Below are 18830 nucleotides of genomic sequence, written 5' to 3' on the forward strand. Positions count from 1 at the left end.
GGGTGGCTGCAGCCCATCCGGCAGCGGGTTTGGGGTCCGACCTCGTCCACCCATGGGGATTTAAAGAGGAGAAGGTCCAGAAGATCCTGCCCTCGATGGGAGACGTCCCGGCGTCGCTCGTCTGCTGCTTTGGGACTAGGCACGGCGCAAAACACCCAGCTCCGAGGTGATGCAAGCCCCTGAGCCAACCCGGGAATGATTTACCCACAAAGAAAAAAAAAAAAAAAAAAATCTTCTCACTTCCAAAAATACCGAAACGGCAGAATTAGAGAAAAATATTTGCCGCCGGTGGTTGTTGTTTGTTTTTTCCAGGCTGTGACCCGGGACAGTTTTTGGTTCCCTTTTTGGTGCTTTGCCTATTCCCGTAACGGGCACGGGGAAGCTGGGGGTTCGTCAGGCCCCTAATGAGGGCCGTGACTTGATGAGACCCCAAGGACCGCGCTCGGTGTGCAGGATTGGGCCCGGGGAACCAATTGTGTGCACCCAGCACCGGGACCGGGACCGCTCAGCTCCCTTTTGGGGGGGATTTGGGGGGGGCGCGGGGTCCGTGGGGATGCTGCGGGTGGAAAGAGCCGGCACTGCTCGAATAGGGGGGGACCCTAAAAGCGGCCCTAAACCGGGGGGGGGGGGGGGGGGGCACCGGGACACTCGTGGGGTGGGCACGGACACGGGTGGGTGCTGGGGCGGGGGGGGGGGGGGGGGGGCGCAGGGATGGGGGGGCGCGGACACGGCGGGGGGGGACGGAGGGGCCACGGGTGGGGACGGAGGGGCCACGGGTGGGCTGGAAGGGACCCGGGTGGGCCGGGGGGGACCCGGGGGGGGGGGGGGGGGGGGGGCCGGGGCCAGCCCAGCAGCCGGGGGTGGGACCGGGGAGGGGTTTGCGGGGCGGCGGCGCCTGCGCGGGGCGGCGGCGGAGCTCCGCGAAGTTGTGCGGGGCCCGGGGAAGTTTGCGGGGGAGGCGGCTCCCGGTGCCCGGAGCCCGGAGCCCGGTGCCCGGTCCCGGCGGCTGTCCCGGTGCCGGTGGCGGTACCGGTACCGGTACCGGGCCGGCCATGGCTTTCCGGCGACGAGCCAAGAGCCACCCGCTCTTCAGCCAGGAGTTCCTCATCCACAACCACGCCGACATCGGCTTCTGCCTGGTGCTCAGCGTCCTCATCGCCCTCATGTTCGAGGTGAGGCCCCCCCCCCCCACGGCTCCCCCGTCCCTCCTCGGTCCCGTTTCCCACGCGTGTCCCCCCCCCCAGGACACCCCCACCCATCTCCATGTGTCCCACCCCACCCCCCACCCCCCCAGTCCAGCCATGGGTGCTGCACCCACGGGTGACCACCCCAGCAAGCTCTGGGGGGGCTGTGGGGCAGACCCCCGCTGGTTTTGGGGCACCGGACCCCCTCCATCCTTGGGGCGCCCCATTCACCCCCCAGCTCCCTCCCACCGGCACTGGAACCCCCCCCCCCTTCCCCAACCTCCCCCCCCCCCCCCCCCCAAAAATGGACCCAGGCGCGTGCAGGACCCCACCGCTGCCTTTTGGGGTGCCCCGTCCCTACCCCAAATAAAACCCTTTAGCACCACTGAGGCTCACTGCTTGCTGCTGGGCGCTCGCCAACCCCGCTTCTCCTGCCGCCCCCCCCCCCCCCCCCCAAATCTGCCACCCCTGCTGGGGACGGTCCCTGCCCCGCATAGCACCCCGAGCACCATCGGCCTCCCGTCCCGTGCCTGGAGGCTGCCTCGACCCCCGGCCTCCTGCGAGGAAACCTCGATGGGTGCTTCCAGGTCTCGTTTCGGGGCTTTTCCTTGACTTCTGCCCCTTTCCAGGTGCTTTCTCCGCAGGCAGCCGACCCCGCGCCGTGGGACGAGCACCGCGGGCTCCTGGGCCTCGTGCGGCTCCCCGCAGCCTCCCCTGGTCCTCCGCAGGGAAACTTTGGGCCGGCGAGAGCCCCACGAAGGCCGAGCGGTGCCGGGATCACCGCCGCCTCTCCCCCTGCTCCTTCCCTCTCCCAGCTCCCTTTTCTCTCTCTTTTCTTTTCTTTTTTTTTTTTTTTTTTTTCCTCTCCTCTTTTCGGGGAGGAGGCGGGGGAGGGCTGGAGGCCGCCGCGCTGCTTTCTGCCTCTCCGGCCTCCCTACGTGGAGGCAGCTCGGGTGGTCAGCGGCCGGAGCAGATCCCCCCTTCCCCTGCCCAAACCCTCCCCTCCAGCCCAGTGCCACGTTTCAAAAGGGAATCCGGGGACGGGAAAAGGGGGTGGCCGGGGGGGGGGGGGGCCTGGCGGAGGAGGAAAGGCTCCTTCTCCAGCAAATCGCAGGAGGAGGAAATCCATTTCCTTGGCAGCCCCCCCCCCCCACCCCAAGCTTTTCTTTCTTTTTTTTTTTTTTTTTTTTTTCCTTTTCCTTACTTCTTTTTTTTTTTTTTTTTTTTTCCTGCAAAGGCGTTGAATGAGCGAGCGAAACCCTCGCGCTGAGTGCGTGGCGTGGGTTTCTGTAAGGGACAGCTTCCAAAGCTCAAGCGGGAGGGCCGGCGCCGCTCCAAAACCGCATGCAAAATGCTCCAAAGTTGGGCTGCGAGTTTCGGAGTCGTACTTCAGCAAAAAAAAAAAAAAAAAAAAAAAAAAAAGAAAGAAAGAAAAATCATCGGGGTTGCGTCACCCACGGGGTTTCCTCTCCCCACAGCTGCTGCTTTCGGGGTGCCGCTGCTTTTGGGGGATTTCAGGGGCCGTGATGCTCCGACGGCTGTTTTTCCAAAAACCAAAAACCTCCCCGATGCGAGCAGTGACCCCCCCGTGGGGCTCTTGTGTTATTATCGTTATTATCACTGCCGTTACTATTGTGTTATATTCTGATTTCCTCCTGCTTTGTCTTCCCCCGGAGGAGAAATCCTGCTCTGCTCTTCCCCGGCCCCCCCCCCGAGCCGCCCCTCTGGGGTTCTTCGCGCCGCCCCCGCGGTGAGTTTCGGTGTCAGCTCGGCCGTGTCACCTCCCCGTGACATCCCCGGCCCTTCCTCCTCGTTGTTCTCCCCCTCGTCCCGCTGGGTTCCCACCTTCCCGACGGCGGAAACGGCCGAGTCCTGCTCACAATGGGGCCGTTTCCTGCAGAGGGGAGGGCTCGTGGGGCGCGCAAACGGGATTTTTAACCTTTTCCCAGGCGGCCCCGCGCCGGGCGGGGTGGAGGGGATGCTCGAAGGCTCGCCGAGCATCTCCCCGCCTCGCAGCGCGGCGTGAAATCCACCTCCAGCGTCCTCTTTGGCTCACGACCTCTTCCCGTTCCCAGCGGACCGATGGCACAAGGAGCCCGTTCAATTTTTGGGGTGCTGCCCCGGCTGTTTTGGGGACGCGGCGCTGGTTATCGGGGTGTCGTGCGCCTCCCGGGGATGCTCAGGAGGGCAGTGCTGAAACCCAGCGTGAAAAGTTTCCGTGGTTTTTGTTGATTTTTTTTTGTTGTTGTTGTTGTTGGTGGTTTTTTTTCTCCCAAACCATTTTAAGTTTGGAAACGCGAAACAGCTGCTCTCCGTCTTCGCTTTGCATATCTTTTTTTTTCCTTTTTTTTTTTTTTTTTTTTTTTTTTTCCCACCCTTTTTGGCAGAAAAACGAAACCGAAGCCGGGCTCGGCTGAGCCCGCAGCTGTCCAGCTCGCGTCAGGGCGCACGGTGCGGGCCCGGGCAGCATCCTCACGGGTTGAATTTTGGGGGAGATCGTGTTGTTTTGGGGGATTTCTCTATCAGATGCCACAGTCTGTGTATGATGGGGAAACTGAGGCACGGTCTTCTCGCTCCTTCCCACCCAGAACCTGCCGCTGGGGGCCTGTGGGGACGGGGCTCGAGGTGTGCTAAGGGTATTTGGGGTTTAATATCGGAGCTGGGAAGGCTCGAGGCTGCCTGGAATAGGGGCACAGGCCGGGATTTCGTGCAGAAGTGACTTTTCCCCGGCCGCCACGGCCGTGCTGGTGACCGACGGCGTCCCGGGCTGCGACACTCCAGCACCAGCTGACGAACCGGGCGCTACTTCCAGGCACCCTGCTAAATAAACTCTTCCCCTCCCCACGTGTGGAAAGGGCTTTGAGAATACGTCCTTCCCACTGGAAGGGGAAGGCTTAAAGGAAGGGGAATTAAGAAACGAAGGGGAATTTAGGTCCCGTTTAGGTCCCGTTCGGAAAGGGAATAAGCAGGAGGGAGGACGGGGTGCCGCGGGCGGTGCCGCGCTGCGGGGCGAGGGTGTTTGTGCTCTGCTGCCCGCCGAGGGGGGCTGTGAAGGCTGCTGTTTACCTTCCGGGGCTCTGGTCCAAAGTTTGGTCTTCAGTGTACATACAGGGCCCGTGTCGAGCCATCCCGACTTGGGGACCAATGTGGTTTTCTTTCAGCAAGCGCTCCGGCCGGCGGAGGGGAAGAAAACGGAGAAAAATCTCCCGACGGCGTTTTATCTGTAATTAGAAGTTGTTTTTCAAGCCCGGGAAATATTTTCCCAGCTTGGGCTGCAGCAGCTCCCCCGGCCTCCCCCGCCGGAGCTTCGGAGCCGCTTCCTTCCTCGGGAGGAGCTGGAACCCAAACGGGAGCACGGCTGGGACCCCGCAGGTCCCACCGGGGTGAGGTTTTGGGGTGCGGGCAGTGGGGACGGGTTTTGGAGAGCGACCTGGTGCTTCCCCAGGGAAGGATGCTCGTGGTCGATTGACCCCAGAGGGCCGTGCTGGCATCCCGAGGGGCCTGGGCAGGCAGGAGAGGGGGGCTGACACAAACCTGCAGCTCGACAAGGAGAAGCCCAAAGCCCTGCCCCTGGGGAGGAACAGGCCCAGCACCAGGACAGGCCGGGGGCACCCAGCTGGAAAGCGGCTCTGCAGAAACGGGCCTGGGGGGACTCCTTGGAGAGCTCCCCGAGCCGCCAGGATCTGGGGCTGGGCACCCTACAGGGGCACCCAGGGATGTCCCCAAGCCCCAGCCGTGCCACGATTCTGGGATTTTGGGATAGGTGCTTGGATTCACGTGCTCAGGGGCCTTTATTAAAAGCAGCTCGCGTGCTTGTACAAGTGAATTTGGGATTTTGGTTGGACTCTTGTCTCATGGGGAAGAAAAAAAAACATCGAAAAAGGGCCAGGGAAGCTTTGGTGCTTTGTATCAGAGACCAAACCCAAGCGATGTGCGGCTTTGATGCGTGGCTGCATCGCCCCGTGAGGAGCATCCCCGGGCCTCTCTGAGCATCCCACCTTCCCAAATCCAGCTGATTTAAGCACATCCCTCGTGCCAGGCAGGATGAGGAGCATCTTCCTCACCCCGCTGGCCTCGGGTTGGGTTGCACAGGGGTGCCCTTAGCCTAGAGCAAGCACCAAGCAAGGAACGTAGAGCATTTCCCATATGGTCCCCGCGTGGCTTGGCCAGACAAATCCCGCTCCCACCTTTGAAAAATTCCCTCGTTGGGCTCTCGTTTCAGAACAAACGCCGCTGCAGGTCTTGTGCCTCTGAATAATGCTCGCTTTGCTCTTCCTGCTTACCAACTTCTCCTTTCTCTGGCCAAGAGCTCGCCGTGTGCTGAAAAAGCACCGCCAGCCCCGGCGCTCATCGCGGCTTCCCGGGCCGAGAAAACCTCGGCTCTGCCTTGCAGGGGAGCCGGAGGTGCCCTTTCTGGAGGTGCCCTTCAAGTCGAAGTGGTGGGAAGGATGCTCTGAGCCCTCAGAAAGCCCCGGGACCGCCTCCGAAAACTGCAGACGAGGCTCCCGTGATGCCCGCCAGCACCCCCGGGGCTGGTTACAGCCCCTCTGGCTGGCTAGGAGGCTTCATCCCGGGGATGCTGCCTCACTTCCAGCTGCTTCCACCTCTGGGTGGCAGCCAGACGGAGGCGAAACCCCCAGCGCCTGGTGCCGTGGGCACAGCTGCGAGGCAGCCACCCGTCCCCGCAGCATCGTGGCCACCGCTGAACCCATGCATTTTACTTCGTGCCCCGCACCAGCTCGCCGTGGGGTTTGGCTGCACGGTCCCGGCCGTGCCGTACTGCTCCGGGGTGAAGTAACTTCGCCTCCCTCGCCAGCAAGGCTCGCAGGAGCCGGGAGCGTCTCCTTAAGCCAGCCACGCGATGCAATTTTTCCGTTACCACCGCGAATTCTGCCCGTGGTCTCCCTCTCCTCGGACACTTTGCTTCTTGTTTCTCCGCCAGCGTTTTGGTGCCGCCAGCACCAGCCCCTTGCTCAATGCTCCTGGGGGCGGGACGGGAGCACTTGGCAAAGCCCCCGGGGTTGTTTTTTCCCCCCCCCCACCCCCCCCTCCAGCTACGTCCTGCAAGACGTGAAGCAATATTTCCAGCTGGGTTTTTAATAGCCTGCAGCTCTCGAGCAGCTGCAGCTACGTCTCGGGGAAGCGCAGCTCTCCTCTTTGTCAGCTGTGGGATTTTGGGGGGCGGTTGTGCGCGAGGCAGAGCCCTTTTGTTGGAGAAAAGGAAAAATCGACGGTGTCCTGGCCAGGCAGGATGAGGGCACAGTCAGAGGCTGGTGCGGGATGTCTGCATCGCACAGGGTTTTGATCTAGCTTCGGCTTTGGGATGTGCCGGTCTTGGGGATGCTCCTTTGGGGCACCGGGACGGGATGCTCGGCTCTGCCCCATTGCCATGAATCCTCCTGCTTCTCTGCTGGGGGTTCACTGCCTTCGATTAAAAGCGATAAATGAAGAGCGAGCAGCGCAGCCCCGCTTTGCAGAGGACCTGATGTCTCATCCCAAGGGTTCTATTTCGTTTGATTTTATCTGGGGGGCGAGAGCAGGTGGGAACGAGGGATGGGGGCACGCAGAGCTCGGTGAGGCCACGGCAAGGGTCACGCGGGGATGGGTGCTGCTGGAGGGACGCTCGTCCTCAGTAGGAAGCAGGATCTCCCCCGTCAGGCTTTTCTGGCTTCTCCATCTCTCTCCTTCCTTTATCCACCTCTTTCTCCTTCCCAAATCCCCTCTCCCATCACCTGATGCCTGCGCATCTCCCTTCTGCCCTGCTCGCATCCCCTTTCCCAGCACGGTAGGGAAGGGGAACAAAGGTTGGCAGAGGAATTAATTAATTAATTTAACGAGGAACTTGCTTTCTCCCCCCCCCCTCCTGCGTGTTTTTGACAGGTCACAGCCAAGACTGCCTTCCTGTTTATCTTACCTCAGTACAACGTTAGCGTGCCTACGGCAGGTAAGAGGTGCTGCTGCCCCGTGCGATTGCCCCAAATCCTCGCTGCCGGCTCGGCTTCCACCAACGCACACCGCTTGGGTCTTGCCTGGTGGTACAGGAGACTTGTAAAATCAGAAACAGGGGGAAGCAGGGCTCGGTCCCTGCTTGTGTTTTGGCTGCTGCCTCCCAGCCTGGCGGTGATTTGGGCCCCGGCGCGGGCCAAAGATTTGGGGCACAAAGCCTGGCGTGGCAGCGGAAAGCTGCCCCTGAGGCCAAGAAATCATCCAGCTGAAGATCAGGGCGGTTGGGATTAATGAAAATAAGACGAGGGAAGACGGAAGGTCTGCCCTGCAAGTCTCCGAAGGTCAGGGTTGAGGAACTCAGCCTGCGTCCAGATTAAATTGTGGTCTGCGCTCCCCCAGAGCCCGGTCCAGACGGTTTCCGCTGCCCGTGCGCCGGGTGATTTATTCCTCCCTGCTGCCAGGAGTCCCAGGGGCTCTGTAATCACCTCGCCAGGCCCAGGTGCTGAGCTCTCCGTGGGCGATGATGGGCTGGCTGAGGCCGTAGGGAGAGAGCCCTGAGTGCAGCGAGCTGCCTTGCGGGAAGGGTGGCTGCTCCCCTGCGTTTTTGCAGGGCTTTTACCTCCCTTCCCCCAGAGATACCAAGAGCTCGCTCTCATCTCCCCTCTGGAGAGGAGAGGAGGCAGAGCAGTTGCAGACGTGCATAATGTTATTTTCATTAGCCTTGCCGTATTAGTTTATACTGGGGTTATAAGCTCCGATAGAGGCGATGTTTTTACCTCTGGTTTTGCGCAGCACCCAGCAGGGGGGCTCCTAGGGAGGGGGCAACGCACAGCTTTATTCCAGGTGTCTTCAAAAACCCTATTCCGACCTTATGCAGGTTCAAACCTTTAAAAAAATCTGGCCTGAAGCTTTGTGTATGAACAGGGTTGGTGACAGGCAGATCAGGTAGGCAGGATCAGGGGAAGCAGCAGCTTGGTGGGGGCTCAGCTTCACGTTGCAGAGGTTTCTGCAGCATGCCACGAGGAGCGGCAGCTTTTTCCCAAATCTGCTTCTTGCCCATAAGCTGCGAGGCTGCAAATGGTTACCTAAATGCAGACGCTGGGGGTATTTTGGGTGCTCTTGCTCTGGAAGAGCAGGGCCTCCCATGGGTGCTATTTCGTATCCTCCAGCCCCTGCTGCTGTCTTGGATCTCTTAAAGGCACCTCTGTTCAGGCAGCAGAGTCCTGCTCCTGAGTGTCACCTTGCTTGGACGTGTGACAATTAGAGGAGAAGCTGTCCCCCCTCTACTGATGACCTAACCCAGGCTGGAGCCCTTTTTCCAAGCCCAGCAGCCCCTGGCACAGTCCTGACCTCTCTCTGCCTCCAAAACAGCCCCGGCCAAGCTGTGTCGGGAATAACCCCACCCCAGAAGACTTAAGCCCTTGGAAATGGGTTGGGTTGGGAGATTTGACCCCAGGTTTGGTCTCTCTGCAGACGGGGAGCTGGTCCAGTATCACTACGGGCTGAAGGACCTGGTCACCATCCTCTTCTACATCTTCATCGCCATCATCCTGCACGCGGTGGTGCAGGAGTATGCCCTGGACGTGAGTGTGTTTGGTGTCTTGGGTTCATTGAATATCTCAAATATCATGATGGGGACGTGGTCCTGCTGCAGTTAAACATAGCTGTGTTGTGATCCATGGGCTGGGGTGGCCACGTGTGAGCCTTCATCTCTGGGGGCTGCTTGGGACGGGGAGGAAGAGGAGGAAGGAGAGTTGTTGACTCGACGGCTCACGTTTTCTTTTTCCTTTTCTCTCCCTCGGGCCCATCCCAGAAAATCAACAGGCGTCTCCATCTCTCCAAGGTCAAACACAGCAAGTTCAATGAGTCGGGGCAGCTCGTCGCCTTCCACCTCACCTCCTTGATTTGGTGCTTGTACGTCGTCGTGACGGTAAGGGCGCGGTGCCGGCTGGACTTGGGGTTCCCTGGGTGGAATTTTGGGTGGCTGGAGCACAAAACTCCCATGGGAGCAAAGAATCCCACATCAGCCCATGGGCTGAGATGGGCACATTTTAGCAAAAGCCTCTCTGCTAACCCAGGATCCCTGCGAGAAGTAGGGGAAGGAATGGGCTTAACCTGGGGTTTGGTTCCTGTGATGCTGCTCACGGATCTGCTCACCCCACCGATGCCAGCAGGGCTGGAGAAGCAGCGTAACGACGAAGCCTTGTGCTGCTGAGAGCTCTTTCCCACGCCCGCAGATGTAAAAAACCACGTGGTTTCGGTCCTAAGCAGTGTGATGGGGGAGTGGGAACGTGGACGGGACCAAGGTTTGAACGGGACGGCAGAACAGTAGCAGGGACAGAGGGTCCCCGTGGGGTGTGGGGACCAGCACAAGAAAATCGTGGAAAAAAATGTGCTGATCTCTGCCCTGTGAAAGGCTGGGTGGGATGAGTTACTTTGGCCACGGTTTGTGGGTCTTTCTGTGTTCGCTGACCTTTGAAGGGATTTGGGGCAAACGGGCAGATGTCCGTGATCCCTCCCTCGGCGAGGCGGCAATGGGGGGAACGCAGAGAAAAAGGGAAAACATGCAGTGCCTCGGGTTGTTTTGGGGATGTTTCAGCCCAAAACAGACGGGAGAAAAACTTGGAGTGGAAATGTTTTGTATTTTTTTGGAGAAAGGGAGGGAAAAACAACAGACGGCATCGGGAGGACCGGGCTGTTTTGGCAGCATGAAGCAATGAGGATGCTCTGCTATCGGTTGGGGTCCAGCTGTGGTCCCTGGCTTGGGGATGCTCGGGGGGAGGTCCTCTCCTGCTGCTCGGGGGTCCTGCCAGCCCTCCTTGGAGGACCTCTGTCACCTCCAGACCGGCCTTTTGGGGATCTGCAGGCTCTGTTTCTACCCCACGCTGCACGGAATAGGACATCCTATGCAGCACACGCGCCTTCCCTGGGCTTTCAGGAGTCATGCCAGCCATAAAAAGGACTTAGGGAAGTGAGGGCACAGGTGACAGTGACAACAGGTCTTGGGCAGGATGAATTTTCCATGCCAAGCCCTCTTGGCAAAGGCCAGCACGGCACCCCTGTGGCAGGAGCTGTGCTCGTGTGGAACAAGAGGGGAGCCCCTGGAATCTGCTCTGCAAAGATAGGGGAACGCAGGCGGCTGGAAAATTAAGCTATGCAATACATATTTAATTATTTTTGTGGGTGTTTTCTGTTCCTCTTTCTCCCCAGAAGCACTCCTTTTTGCTTAAGTTATGCTTGGGTCAGAAAGGCTGGTGGGGAGGAAGCCCCCTGGACCACACACACAGTTCCTGGTAGCTCTGCTGCTGGTATCTTGCTCCCACGCCTGCAGAGCATTCCCTTCCCAAACCCCAAAATGTCCTGCCCTCAGCTCAGGGCCTTTTGTGCGACCGAGCAAGCAGCTTTCAATGCCCAAACATGGGGGCCTCATGAAATGAGAGACCTGTGAATGTGGCTGAGCTTTGGAGAGCTCAGTTTTGGCTTGTTCCAGGGACGCAGTTTTTACTGCATGCTAAAAGGACTCGGGCATAGACTCAGAGAATCAGAGAATGGTTTGGGTTGGCAAGGACCTTAAAGATCATCAAGTTTGAACCCCCTGCCATGGGCACGACCCCTGCCCCCAACCCAGGCTGCCCCCAGCCCCATCCAGCCTGGCCTTGGGCACTGCCAGGGATGGGGCACCCACAGCTCCTCGGGGCAGCCTGCGCCAGGGCCTCGCCGCCCTCTGAGGGAAGGATTCCTTCCTAATGTCTGATCTAAAGCTCTCCCCTCTGAGTTTAAAGCCACCCCCCTTGTCCTGTCCCTACCCCTGACACAGAGTCCCTCCCCAGCCCTCCTGCAGCCCCTCAGGCCCGGGCAGGCCGCTGGGAGGTCTCCCCGGAGCCTTCTCCTCCCCAGGCCCAACACCCCCAGCTCCCTCAGCCTGGCTCCAGAGCAGAGGGGCTCCAGCCTCTGCTCATCCTCGGGGCCTCCTCTGGGCCATCCCCAGTTCCTGTTTTCACTCCAGCATTAACCCACCCCATCGTACCCATGCACTGCCTAATTTCTCTTGCTGAAGGCTCGCGTCTCTTCTCTTTTTCAGGAAGGATACATATCAAACCCCCGGAGTTTGTGGGAAAACTACCCGCATGTTTATCTTCCGTAAGCACTCACAAGGGCATTTTGTTCTCGGGCTGACCGCTTCCTTCCTCTTTACGGTTTTCCCTGCGGCTGGGAGCGGGGTGCTGACGGCGCAGCGCCCTTCGCACGCATCCCGGGGGTGGACATCTCCTTTGTGGCCGTGGGAGGGTGTTCCCGGGGGGCTGCCTTTGTGAAGAAGGTCTTCACGGCTTGGTTATTCATCCTGGCTGCCGCAGCACCTTGGGCAGGTTGCTTTGCTCTTTGTTTTTTTGGTGGTAGAAACCAAGTGGGGGGATAATTCTCCCTTCTGGGGTTTTTGCAAGAGTGTGGTTTGCTGAGAGCGTGGGCACAAACATCTGGATAAAGCCCAGACTCGGCCAAAGGGGTAATTTCAGCCCAGAAATGATGCCTCTGAAAGGGGCATTGCCTGGTGCGGCGCGGCCGGGGATCCCACCGTGCCCCTACAGCTCACCCCGTGCCTTTCAGGTTCCAGGTGAAGTTCTTCTACCTGTGCCAGCTGGCCTACTGGCTGCACGCGCTGCCGGAGCTCTACTTCCAAAAAGTCCGCAAGGTGAGAGCCGGATCGGGACCCGAGGCTCTTCGCCCTCCGGTTTTAGGGCAAGCGGGATTTGGGAGAGGAGGGGATGGAGAAGGGCGAAGGGATTAATTCTGCTTTCTGCCCCTGCCAGGAGGACGTCCCCCGCCAGCTGCAGTGCATCGCGCTCTACCTGGCGCACATCGCCGGCGCGTACCTCCTCAAGTGAGTCCCTGCCTCCATACCCCGAGCTTGGGACTGTGCAGAATTGTTGGTTTTTTTGCCCCAAAAGCTTCAGCCGGGGATGGGGGTCAAAGGGAGGAAAGGTGGCTTGGTGAAGCTGAACTCCCAGCTGTGGAATGGTAAACAAGATGCCTTTATGGGTGGTAAAGCTACCGGTTTGGGCTGCTTCATCTCCTCGTTGCTTCGATGTTTTCGGGACAGGGATTTTGAGGAGGTGTACAGCTTTGGGCTGGTGCTTGCTGCAGCAAAGGGATGGCAGGTGTGAAGGATCAAAGTTGACCAGCTCAGTGATACTCACTTCTTCTCTCCCTCCTTCTAGCTTAACCCGCCTGGGGCTGATCCTCTTGCTGCTGCAGTATTTAGCCGAATTCTTCTTCCACATGGCCCGCCTGGTCTACTTCACCGACGAGAACAACGAGAAGCTGTAAGCGGGCGAGCTGGCCCTGGCGTCCCACCTCCAGTGCCCAGGAGAGCCGGGGGGGGCTCGCTGTCACCATCCAGCTCAGCATGGGGGGCACCAGGAGGGCAGCACGCTCATTCTCATCTCATTTTCCAGCAGAGGTTGGGTTAGGGGTGGGATGGGGAGAGTCTGGAGGAGGAAGGGGCTGTTGAGCTGGCTGTGCTTGGCTGGGAGGTGGGATGTGCTAGGAGAGAGGTCTACAAAATGCTTCTGCAGCGTGTTGTGTCGTTGTGCTGCCGTCGAGGGGCTGTGCCGATGGAGTGACCTGCTGAGAACGTGGCCGCGGGGCATGGCAGCTGCTCCTGCCGACACCTCTGCTTGCCTCTCCCCCCAGGTTTAACGTCTGGGCTGTTGTCTTCGTGGTCACCAGGCTCTTCACCCTCACCCTGTACATCTTGGTCATCGGCTTCGGGCTGCCGCGGGTGGAGAACCAGGCCCTCGAGCCAGAGAAGGGGAATCTCTTCAGCTTTCTCTTCAACAACATCCTCTTCAGGTAGGGATGTCCCATACCTGTTCCCTCTTTGCATCGTTTCACGCGGACACTGTCGTGTGAAAACCGCCCCCGTGCGTTCCTTGGTTGTTCTCCCAGCGTGGGTGAAAAAAGCTGAGTTTGGAAACCCCAGAGGGGATCTGAAACTCCCTCAGGGGAAAGTCCTGGCGAGCAGGGAAGGTGTGCAGGCAGCCAGCAGGGGTGAAGGCTCCTGAGCCACGGCAGCAATGAAATCAAGTTGTTCATTGAGGGAAGTAACCAGTTGCAAAGGATGAGTGGAAGCAGGCACTGTAGGGAAGGACTCGCGGGTTCTCCCTTCTGCACCCATAACTGCGCTCGTGTGGATGCGGTCAGTGGAAGGGAGTTTTGCCATCTGCTTGGGTGTGTTTGATGGCTGTTGACGTGGGGAGCAGAGGATGGGGTGGGTTCCCTGTGCCTTGCCATCTGCCCACCGAGGCTGGGAGCCCTTCTCACCCGTGCAGCAGCTGCAGCTTCACTTCCGAAGTTGCTAGGACTGGTGCCTGGTGTCCATCCAGCCGTTCCCAAGCTTTATCAAGCCATGGGGCTACTGTCATGCCTAAGGATTTGGGGGATCCCCAAGCTCCCTTCCAACCATATCCAGCTTTTAATTAACGATGCACTAAAGGCAGTGCACTTGTACAGAGCAGCTGGGGTTGGCTTCCCCTGGCAAAGATGGGTTGGACAGTGCTGGTCGAGGTGAACCTACCCACCCGCTCCTTGGAGGACCTTGACCACCGCTGCAGGTCAAAGGCCGGGTTTGTTGCGTCCCTGCTCCTTTTTTCTCAGCCTGCCTCTTCTCCGCCCTTGCCAGAATGAGTGTGCTGCTGTTGGTGTGCCTCTTCCAGGCCTCGGTGATGTGGCGCTTCATCCACTTCCAGCTGCGGCGCTGGCGGGAGTACTGGAACGAGCAGAGCAGTCGGAAGCGAGCCGCCGCGGCCGCCGCCGGCGCCAAGCAGCAAGCCAAGCCTCTCAAGAGGGACTCGGGTGAGCATCGATGTGCCCTGGGGTGGCACCGTGTGTATCTGTTTGGTATCTGTGGCTTGGCAGCTGCTGCCCGTGGAGGTGATGCTGCGGTGCTGCCTCTTGCTGAGCGCGGGGCGACGTCCCAAGGGCCGCCGTGGGGCTCCGTCTGTGGGTCAGCCCCGAGAGGGTTGAGGTCTGGGGCCGTGCAGGGTGAGGCGGGATGAAGTTGTCTCTCTCCGTCCCCAGGTTACCACGAAAACGGAGTGGTGAAGGCGGAGAACGGCACCTCACCGCGAACCAAGAAGCTGAAGTCGCCGTAAGGAGCAAGGGCTTGGCTCCTGGGGAGGAGGGCGAGATACCAGGACTAAGGACCAGCCCGGCCTCCCGGGCCTCACAAGCGTCACCTTGAGCGGCTGGCACACAGGTCATTTTCCCAAGGTGTCTCTCGCTCTCCTCCCTTCCTTTCTTGCTCTCTCGAACCGTTTGCAATAAAACCAAAAAGGTCCCTTTCCCCTGCTCCCTCCCCCTCATAGGAGCCTTTTCCAAGCCTCCTGGTTTTGCCTTCCTCGTTTTCATCGTAAATAAGCGTGCAATTTTTTTTTTTTCTATTTTAGTATTTGGTTATTTTGTTGTTCGATTATTTTTTTTTGTTACAAATGCATTGTAGGTGGTTCCGAACATTACTTTTTTTTTTTTTATTCTACAGCATGTTTCTCCCCTCCCTCTGTGCTGCTTCCCTGAGCCCCTGCGTCAGGGCCATGGCAGTGTGAAGGCTCCGCTTGTCTCTTACGGGAACAGGCTCCTGGGGAAAAGCGTTGGGGCTCTGTGACCCTGAGGCTCAGGGGTGCTCTCGGCTGAGGTTTGCCTCTCCTGGGGCACATCTGGCCAGCACTTGGCACGTGCTGCAGGATGTCGATGCTGCAAATAGGGACGAGGGTCTGAGGGAGGAACCTCAGCTGTGTCCTGCCTCACGATGGACTTCTGGTTGAGTAGGGTTCCTCCAGCTCCTGGTTTTGAGCTAATTTTGGAGATCTGGGCAGCAGAGAAGGGAGAGAGGATCCTTCTTCCTATAGGACCCGCATCCTAGCCTTTGCTTGCCCTAGCTCTTCTGGTACAGCTGGGTCCCTTTTATCCTCTTGACTGCCCCATAGTTGTTTGGACCTCCCAGCAGCGAGAGCTGGGCTCGGGGCGCCGCAGCTCGTCGTGCCTTGTCGTGGGGCAGTGGCATCCTCAGGTCCGGGTGAAGCCTGGAGTCCTGCCCCACTCTGAGCCCTGGCCTGGCTCTCGTCAGCCTCGTGTGCCTCATGGACCTGGTGTTCTCATGGCTCGTAACCATGTCCAGATGAGCAAACTGGCTGCTGCAAAGGGTTTTGCGTTTATGGGACTGTGCCCCTCGTGCTGTCGCCGTAGCCTTCCTCGTCCCTACCGTACCGGTCCAGCCGTGCCATCTGCAGCCACCAGCTTCTCTTTGTTTCCAAAGGATACACGGCCTGTATCCGCCCAAGGTGCTATCAAATGCAGGGTTTCTTCCAAAAAACCTAGCCCCTTCATCCCTTTCTGAGCTGTGAATGAGGTGACATGGAAGGGGAAGGAAGCCGGGGCTGCAAGGAGCAGCTCGTACATTAGGAAAGGCCTGACCTGTGACGCACAGCTGTTGGCAGATGGAGTTGTCTCAAACCTACCTCAGAGGCCATCTGTTGCTGCAGACCACTCTTCCCTCTTGCTCCTGCCCGCTGCCACCCGTACGTGTTGGCGGGAGAAGCCCAAATCCCACCGGCTCGGTCCCCTGCTGCCTCTTTGCTGGTGGGCAGCATCTTCTGCCCGGGGTTTCACCGGTCAGTGGGCTTCTTTGGGTGCCGTGCACCAGCCTGGATTTGGCAGATGGGCACTGGACAGGCGCTGGAGGGGCACCTCTCACCCCGTAGCTCTCCCCCAGGGATGCTTCTGTAGCCGGGCTTTGCTGTTGGTGCCTTTTGTGCAGCAAAGCCGGCTGTAGGCTTCGCTCTGCATAGCTACGGCAGGAGCAGGCGAGCGGTGCGCGGGATCGGGGAGAGCCTGGCAAGCCTTCGATGTGCAAGCCGGGATCGAAGCTCACCTTCCTGGTGGGCAGGGGGGACGCGTGGTCTCGTGGCGTGTCCCTCGCTCAGCCCCGCGGGCGGCTGAGCTGAATCCGAGCGCGATTCGAGCTTGGGCTCTCTTGCGGTGAGGCTGGCACAGTCGTCTTTTGTACCTTTTTTATTCCATACCTGTTTTGGGGAATGGGAGACAGTTGATTCTCTGCCACTCTTTGAGTTTTGTTATTTTTCCCCCTCTTTTTGTAGGTGTCTTTTTTCCTTTCCTCCTCCTCTCCGTGTTGAGCCTCAGCTAATGCTGGGCACCGGAGGGAGAAAATGCGTAGGGACACGAGTACAGTCGGTCAAATTCCACTTGTTCCTCCATCCCCATGACTTCTGAGTGTCAAACGAGATGCCAGCAGGATTCTAGGGGGAAGGATTCCTCCTTTTTCAAGAGAACTGAGGAAGGAGACCTTGGAGCAGAGCCCTTGCTGGCCCCGTTGGCCCCATGCAGTCGCTCCTCTTAGTCCTTGCTGGGCAGATAATTCAGCGTTTGGCTCAAGCAGAGGCAGCACCTGCAGTGCAACATGATGAGAGGGCAGAGAAAGAGCTTGATGTGAGGGAAGATGGGGAGAAGGTCTGGTGCCTTCTCCTTTCCGCTGCCTCCTCCTTCCGCAGCCACCCGCTGCCACGTGCCCTCCAGGAGCACCCGGTGGTCGGCGTCTCGGGAGCCTTGGCGGTCCCTTTCGGCGAAGCCGGTGCCTCGCGGCAGCTGGGGCTCTGGCTCTGTTAACAGATGACACGTACAACCCCCCAGAAACTGGCTGCTGAATGATTCCTCCTCCTGCCTGCTTCGCTTCAGGCAGCTTTCCCACTTGCACAACCCTGCGTCTTCATGAAGTCGCTAATTGCGCGTTGTATCCCAAGTGCCTTAGGTTGCCAGGTAGCCTCGTGTGCTAGATCGGTGTGCTGTAGCTGCACCTGAAAGCCTTCCCTCTCTACAACTTATGTACAGCGTATGCCACATCCATGTATTTTTGTTTGTTTGTTGTTTTTTGTGTTGTCTTTTTTTTCTTCCTTTCTTTTTTTTTCATGTTTGTTTTTGATAGAGCTACCAGTAAAAGGGACGGTTTGGTTTGGAAACACTTCCATGCTGTTTTTTTGGGTTGGTTTGTTTTTTTAAACCTATAGCTGATGTTTGTTGTTGGTTGTTTGTTTGTTTTTTCCCCTCCTGTCTTTAGTCTTCTGAAATCTCCTCTTGTTGTGCCTGAGCGTGGCGTGACCCTGTTGTTTTTCTGTGTTGAGCCTTTGCTGTAAGGCAACACTCACCCTCGTCCCAGAGGTTTCCAGTCTGTCTGCTTCTGTCTCCGTCTTGTAGTGCAAAGACCATCCCCGGGCTGCGAGCCTGCAGTAACTCCTCTGTGTCCACGGCATTTCTCAGCAGACCAAGCCTTCTTCTCAGCCCAAAGAACTACTTCTTCCCCCAGATGGGGAATTTCCATTGCAAGCCCTTAGCAGTCCTTGACCGCTTTGCGTTACAAAGATGCTGAGAGCCCCCTTTCACTGAGTGGATGCTCTTCTTGCACCCCATCCAGTCCAGCCCCGTGTCTTCTGCAAAAAAAAAAAACAGCAAACCCAACCCCAAACAGGCGCTCTTGTCTGCCACAGTGCAGAAACTGGTAGAGACCATGCAAAACTGCAAGTTCCTACTTCTGGTGTAACACTTTTGCTTGCTCTGCACCCTTCCTGCGGGCATGAGACTGCTCTTGTAGTCTGTGTCCGTTACAGACCTAAGGTCGGGGACTGAGTAGTCCGTGATTTTTGGTGTGAAGCATAGTGTTTTCCTGCCCTACCCTAGGAAAGCTTTGAAAAACCGACAGTAGTTCTCTCTTTTTGTCTTAGATAGTTGGGGAATGGGCTTGGGAAGAGAAGGGGGTTGAGGAAGAACAGATGTAGCATTTCACTTACAATGTTTGAGTGACTCTTACATTATGGGGCATTACGGTTATGTTTTTTTGTTTAGGATTCTTTCTTCTTACTCATTTTTGGTTTAGCGGTAAAGAAGACAAGTTCCAGTTTCCCCGTAGGACCCCTTACCCTTAACTCACTGTTTTAAGATGTATTTTTGGTAGGCTTCCCTGCTGGAGGGGAGAAGGACTGCTCTAGGATGCCTCCCCCGACCCCAAGTTACTCAGAAGCCTGTAGATACCCCGGCTCTGTTGCAGTGCGTGGGGATTTACAGCAGCACCTGCCTCTTGCCTCGGATAAACTCTTGGTAGATGGACCCCGACGTGCATCAGCAGTAGGTGGAGATTCTGGGGTCTGATTTAGAGCCTTCCCGTAAGCTTTAGGAGCGTGTAGTAGACGGTTTGGCAGGCTTTACACTCAAACTGTGAAGTATGTTACTTAGCCTCGGGGCTGGGGGGGTGGTTGCTGGCACTGGGAACAGTTGTAAAAGCCAAGCGGAGGCACAAAGCTTTTCCTTGGATACATTGGGCTCTGTGGACCAAACTTCAGCAAAGGAACCCAAGGAAAAATTCTGTTCTTCCATATTTAGTGCGAAGTTCATGATTTTGGAGGGGGTGTGGGGGAAGTAACAGCCTCCGATATTTTATCTCATTTGTTTCATCCTTCCTGTCACTTCAATTTTTTTGTACGTTTTTTTTTGTTGTTGTTTGTTTGTTGACGTTTGTTGTTAAATGACTTTTGTGATAAACTCAACAAAAGTATTTTCTGAAATAAATAAATAAAAGGCATAGATTCCTCCATTGCTGCTGTTCACCGATGCTTTATCGTGGTGCTGAGTTGTACGGGT

The 18830-nt window shown here is 57.9% G+C and overlaps 1 protein-coding gene across 1 annotated transcript; it reads left to right on the top strand.

Moving 5' to 3' along the window:
• Positions 1-870: 870 nt before the first annotated feature.
• Positions 871-18783, top strand: TRAM2 (translocation associated membrane protein 2). The gene is made up of 11 exons (XM_040553869.1): positions 871-1172; positions 7065-7128; positions 8604-8713; positions 8944-9060; positions 11212-11270; positions 11736-11820; positions 11939-12009; positions 12347-12451; positions 12822-12980; positions 13810-13982; positions 14208-18783. Exons 1-11 carry the CDS (start codon positions 1053-1055, stop codon positions 14279-14281), a joined length of 1137 nt encoding a protein of 378 aa, XP_040409803.1. The 5' UTR covers positions 871-1052; the 3' UTR covers positions 14282-18783.
• Positions 18784-18830: the final 47 nt, after the last annotated feature.

This window comes from Cygnus olor, chromosome 3, assembly GCF_009769625.2.
Source record: "Cygnus olor isolate bCygOlo1 chromosome 3, bCygOlo1.pri.v2, whole genome shotgun sequence".
NCBI lineage: Eukaryota > Metazoa > Chordata > Aves > Anseriformes > Anatidae > Cygnus > Cygnus olor.